General features: G+C 34.9%; 1 protein-coding gene across 1 annotated transcript; it reads right to left on the reverse strand.

The window, feature by feature from the left end:
* Positions 1-1,903: 1,903 nt before the first annotated feature.
* On the reverse strand, positions 1,904-5,966 carry LOC139904270 (proline-rich receptor-like protein kinase PERK15). The gene is made up of 7 exons (XM_071886212.1): positions 5,387-5,966; positions 4,532-5,098; positions 3,770-3,856; positions 3,609-3,679; positions 3,423-3,499; positions 2,992-3,139; positions 1,904-2,541 (listed from the first exon to the last, which is right to left on the reverse strand). The coding sequence occupies exons 1-7, from the start codon at positions 5,925-5,927 to the stop codon at positions 2,071-2,073; spliced, it is 1,962 nt and encodes a 653-aa protein (XP_071742313.1). The 5' UTR covers positions 5,928-5,966; the 3' UTR covers positions 1,904-2,070.
* Positions 5,967-6,358: the final 392 nt, after the last annotated feature.

The raw sequence follows: 6,358 nt of genomic DNA on the forward strand, positions 1-6,358 counted from the left end.
GAAATAAATAAATAAATTTTAAAAAGGATACTGATTCATAAGAGATGTCATTCCTACCCTGAAAACAAACAAAAAATACGAAAAAAATTGCTCAATTGAACTCATTCAGCAAACAGCTAAAATTCCCAATTATAATAAATATGCAAAAAATTTGAAGAAATTAGAGATATACCCACTGTTATCGAGAATTATTAATTATGACTTTGAGAAGCATACGACAATGTGACGCCATTGATTTTGAGTTCCAAATTCTCTGATTTCTTTCCGAAAATTAAGAATCGAATCTAGGTCTCGTACTACTTTACACTCGAAGGAGCAATTTTTGAATCTCTGAATTACTGTATAATGTAGAATATTATCAAAGATTCTTAATTTTAAAAGATATTTCTATTTTTATCAACAGGAATACCTACCTGTCACTTTTAGCTTTCCAGCCTCTCCATTATTTTTCTTTTTATGTTTTACCCCTTTGAAATTTTGATGGATATATTTATCTAACTTTAAACAATTAAAAGAGTTTAAACTTATACCAGTGTTCATTTAATAACACTAAATGAAGTTGATAGAAACTTATTAAAGTCCGAGTATGTTTTAATGGGTTGATCATAATTAAGTGTAAGGATTTTGTAATCTGTTCATGCTCTAAATACGTTATATAGTATCCATATGAAACTTGATATAAATTACAATGAGCAATAAGATATTCAATTTCAATTCAATTTTTTAAAAAAATCCACTATATCTATTCATTAACAAATAGTATTTGACAACTCATTAATGCATAAATGTAGTTGATTTATTTATCAATAATTAAAATGAAAATATCAGGTCTCAAATACAATGCACTTCACGCTTGTTAATACATTTAACAAGGAATGTGATATTTTCTAACTTTACTATCCAAATTTATAAATCCACCATCATTTGATACTATTTTTTAAAAATATCGTCTAGTAAATTCTCACAAGAAAATATATACGACATCATTAAAGGTAACTTAATAAATTTAAGTTTAATCTATCAAAAATGGTGTTCGGAAATAATGTTAAAACATCAACTTCCTATAAATAAAGTTGTAAAATAGTGGGTTCATAAAATTAATGGGTGGTGATCCTTGCATCACTAAAGTTTTACCATCAACTACTAAAATATTATTTTTGACTATATTGACCTTACTATCCTAAATTGAAGTTTCTTTTTAATTTAATTACCCTAATTGAAGTTTCTTTTTAATTGACCTTACTATCCTAAATTGAAGTTTCTTTTTAATTGCCCTTTTTAACATTGAGCTCTTCTTGTACGACGGCTGCTACCCAATCTCTAATTCTTCATTTCCATTCACATGAAATAATGGATTCACAGGTTATTTTTTAACTTCTCAATTTTTGCTAAAAAAATTTTATTCATAATTATTTACTAATTATTATTTTGCAAACTTTTCTTTTCGTAGTTGTATTCAACTTCTTCCAACAAAAACACGCTTATCATGTATTTTTATAGTTTAACGTTAAGGGTGATTTTCATGTTACTTTGAATATATTTAATTTTTTAGTATTTGTAATATTGTACTTTTGATTTGAGGGTGATTTTGTAGAAGAAATATATTATTTGACTAACATATAAGAAAGAGAGTAAAATATAGTCAAAAATAATATTTTAGTGGTGGATGGTAAAATAATCATCACCCAAAATTAAATAAGTAGCGAGTCCCTTAGACTATTTGTTATATATATTTGTGCCTTCAAAGTCATATAACATGACCCACAAAGTGTAACGGTCGAAATGACAGCTGACATTATTTTGTCAATGATACAAACTGACAGTTTAAAATTTAAAGCACAAAGACGGAACAACAACAAAAGCCTCCTTCAAATCTTCAAATAAAAGAATCAGCTGTATAAAAATAAAAACAATAAGTAATGTAAATAAGTACAATCAAACTCGCAACAAATCAAAACTAGTTAGCAAAATCAGCAAAACATGCCCCATTATCACAATTTTTGCTGTAAAATACAAAGATAATATCATCAAGAATTAGCAAGGATATTTATACACCATTGATTTTTACCATCAAAATCCTTCACTATAACTCGGCCCGTCTCTTTTATACTTTCCCATTTCCATTTCGCGGGTATTTCCCCCTTCATCACTGGATCCAGATGGATACAACCCGTATTCACTAGTGGGTCGACTATATTCACTACTGGCATACTCTTGTGTACCTCCTAAAGCCACTTTCCTGAACTTCGCCATATCGTCATTGTACTGCATTGTGTCATAGTCCGAGCTTCCGTGGGACCCAAAAGCTGAGCTGTGGGCGGGTCGGATTCCTTCGTTTAGGTCAGAGAGTGAGACGTCTCCTTCCAAGACTCGAACCACCTGGCTCATCCTAGGCCGGCGGCGGGCTGAGTGACGGACACAGGCGGCGGCACAAGAAACCATACGGGCCATTTCGTTGTGGTTGTATTCTCTGTGTAGACGTGAATCAGCTATAGCGTCAAAGTTCCCATCATCCATTGCACGTGAGAGCAAAGGCCTTGCCTGTAGTTTTGATTCATGTAATTGTGGGTCAGCATCAGTTTATACACTACTCACCCGTAAGCCAGCAAAAATGACCCATACCCTGACTTAACAAAACCACATGTTCCTTAACAAAAAGTTCTAAAACATTTTAAGCTAAAACATGCTCATAAAACCGTACGGATCCTGGAAACTTATACCATAATTCATCCAAGAAAACCTTCATAAGGTTGTGTACTTCTGTTTGTATATAACCCACCCATTATTTAATTTCGAGTTGCGGATAAGCACATTCTTAGGCAAAATCCACCGATTCAAGAAGAAAAAAAGTCAAAAGCTTTTCAACTAAAAATACCAGTAAAAGAAATCTTGGTAGGCTGTGCTAAACATATAACCAAAAAACAAATCTTTATTTTCATAAAAGCTTTCCGAGGGTAAATTTGATGTATTCTTGCAGGCAAGTGAACTTACCCAATCTACTAAACTATCGTCCATAAACGTTTGAGCTGAATCAACGGGTCTGCGTCCTGTGATCAATTCCAAGAGCACGACCCCGAACGAGAAAACATCAGATTTGTCTGTGAGTTTTCCTGATGCAGCATACTCTGGAGCTAGGTACCTATACACGTTGAATTCGTGTCAAAAACTTGAAAATAATACACTCCCGAATATGTTTAATAAAATATATTTTCCAATAAAAATCTAATTTTCGAAGTGATTTAGAAGGTCTTCGAGCATTAAAAATACATTTTGGGGGATTACTATCCCAGTTCAATTTGTTCTTATTATTTGACCAGTAGAGATAAAATGTATTAACCCGAAATGACCCATTAAAAACTAAATGGGTCAAAAGTGCGATCACTAACTGTAACTATCATACTCCGAAAGGAAATTATATCTACCCAAAAGTTCCCATCACTCGGGTTGAAACATGGGTAGCAACGTCAGAAGTAATTTTGGCAAGCCCAAAATCAGCAACCTGCATGATAAAGACGTAAATGTAAGTTTTACGGAGGCAACCGAGATCTTAACATTATAGAGATAATTATAATTATAATTATAATAGTAAAGTAATAATAATAGGCTACCTTTGCTTCAAAATTGAAATCAAGAAGAATATTAGCAGCTTTAATATCACGATGAATAATCTTAGGATGGCCTGCAAAAAAAATAAAGACGTTTAGAGACTACTTAATAATCACTTTAAAAATATAACTTGTCTTCTATATCAGAAAATGAATGAACTTACAATCCTCGTGGAGATAAGCTAGTCCTTTCGCAGCTCCAAGCGCAATTCGCAATCTTGAGGAGAACTCCATTACAAGGCGATCCTTTCCTAGAATTATTATATAATTTGACCGTCAAGCATCTATCCAAGTAAGTGTTACAAAATTAATGAACATATAATTATAATTTACAAGAATCTTGAGTTTCAATGAGATCACGGTTACAATCAGAGGCGACAAGAGGGGTGGGTCGGGTAATTTGGGTAACAGGTCGACACATGATCGAGTTGAAACGCCTTTTTTAGCACAGTCTGGAATTGCACAAACACCTTTTTCCATTTTTAAATACTAAACAACACATCAATTATCAACTATGAATATTATTATGATACTAAATTATAACTTATTAATAACAATGAAATTTAGGAGGTTGTATGCATATAAAATAGACTCTTAGAGTCATTCATCCTTTTATCACCTTCAACCCAATTGACATGTTCCCCTTGCACATAAAATATGACAAGTTTGACATGCAATACAGACCAACTGAACACTCATAAGCAAATGAGTCGAAATTGCCATATTAGGTTACACCGAACAAAATATGATAAACGTATTGTAGTGTAAAGGCTAAAAAGGTAACAACTTGTTTTGGAAGTGCGTGCTCTGGTCTAATATCCTTGCTCCGTCACAAAATACAAGTTTCGCGAATAAACAAAACATTTAATATACTCCCACATCAGTAGTGATTCATACTAGCGTAAATTCAATAATGGGAAGCTTACCATGTAAGTGGAACTCCATTGCGTTATTAGGAACAAACTCATAGACAAGCAATCTTTGAGCTCCAGTCATGCAATATCCAACCAAAGACACGAGATGTTTATGATGAACTCGACTAATTATCTCAATTTCCGCCTGAAATTCACGTTCACCCTGTCCACTACCTGTTTTTAACTGCTTAACTGCCACTTCTTTCCCATTCGGAAGCACCCCTCTATGCACATATCCAAACCCACCTTGTCCAAGAAGATTAGCTTTTGAAAAACCATCTGTGGCCATTGATAATTCCTCATAAGTAAATGTGCTCTTTGTAAACCCTAGTGACATGCCAGGAGACGGTGGTGGAAGTGGAGTTGACCCGCCCGAATAACTCGACCCAGAACCACCACCGCTGCTTATAAATGCCGGTGGTGGTGGAGGCTGAGCTGGAGCATTTACGGGTGAATGTTGTGGTCTAGCTGTCATTGCTGGTGGAGGATTAGGTTTTTTTGGGGGCATTGTCACAACATGATCAGAAGGTGGTGGTGCATTTTGTTGATATTGCTGAGGTGGACCACCATAAGAATCAACTGCACAAACCCAATACCAATTTTCTTAAAATTCTTGTATATTGATGACAACACTTACTATAAGATGATAAAATACACAACTTTATTAAAAATTATGATCTCGGTATGAACATGATCTTGGAAAATGATGACCCTGATATGAAAACATGTATACATACAATAATAAAATTGGACAGCAAGAATAAAGTTACCGATCTGGGTATGAAATTAGACCCATATATATTAAAAAATGTATATACAACACAAATTATATAATCAAGAACATAAAATTATGAATAAAGTACCAACCTTTAGGTGGTGGTGGAACATAATAACCAGTAGGGGGCTCAATTCTCTTTCTCTTCTTTTTACAGCAAAGAAATAATATGCTAAATACAACAAGTATCAAAACCCCACCAATTGCAATCCCAACTACAACCCCAGTTGAAATCCCGGAAGAACTATTATTTTCCGACGATGATGTCTTCGGAGGACTGGTGGAACCACCCCTAGGCGCTGGCGGAGACGGCGTAGATCTTCCCTGAGGAGACGGTGGACTATTTCTTGAAGTGGGTGGCGCCGGTGGAGACGGTGGAGATGTGGTGGACGGCGGTGTAACATTGGATGTAGGTGGCGCAGGTGGGGAGTTAGCCGGAGATGGAGTGTCAGGCGGTGGTGGAGAGGATGAAGGGGGTGTAGGGGCTGGTGGGGAAGAAGATGCTGGAGGAGGAGAAGCGGTAGTAGAGGGAGGTGGTGCGGCGGCGGCGGGTGGTGGTGAAGTGGTGGCATTCGGTGGTGGGGTTACAGGTGTTGTTGGTGCCGGAGATGTCACCGGTGGTGGAGATGACATAATCAAGATTTATCAAAACAATATTCAAGATTTACTCAAGTTTCTTGATTATTTCGATATTGAATTACGATTACCAGCACACATTAATGTGTGTAAAAAGATGACCGGAAAGTTGATTTTTTCCGGCGGAAAGGAATAATGACAGTGGGAAGTAGTTTAAAAAAAGAAATTATTAAAATTAACAAAAAAAAAAAATACAGTAAAGAGAATTTTAATGAGATAAAGTGTTTTGGTTTGTTCCACATGGGGTGTGGTTTACCAGGTTGTTGTACAGAGAAATAAGGATGGCCCACATGCGCTTTTTGCTTTTGGTTTACGTATTTTTTTACTCCTCAGTTTTTTAAAAACGATGAAATTAAATTAAAGACGAAGAACGTTCATTAATTCTATTAAAAATTCTAAGAAATATACACAATATGTTACTGCATACA

Source organism: Rutidosis leptorrhynchoides, chromosome 4 (assembly GCF_046630445.1).
Source record: "Rutidosis leptorrhynchoides isolate AG116_Rl617_1_P2 chromosome 4, CSIRO_AGI_Rlap_v1, whole genome shotgun sequence".
In the NCBI taxonomy this organism is placed as follows: domain Eukaryota; kingdom Viridiplantae; phylum Streptophyta; class Magnoliopsida; order Asterales; family Asteraceae; genus Rutidosis; species Rutidosis leptorrhynchoides.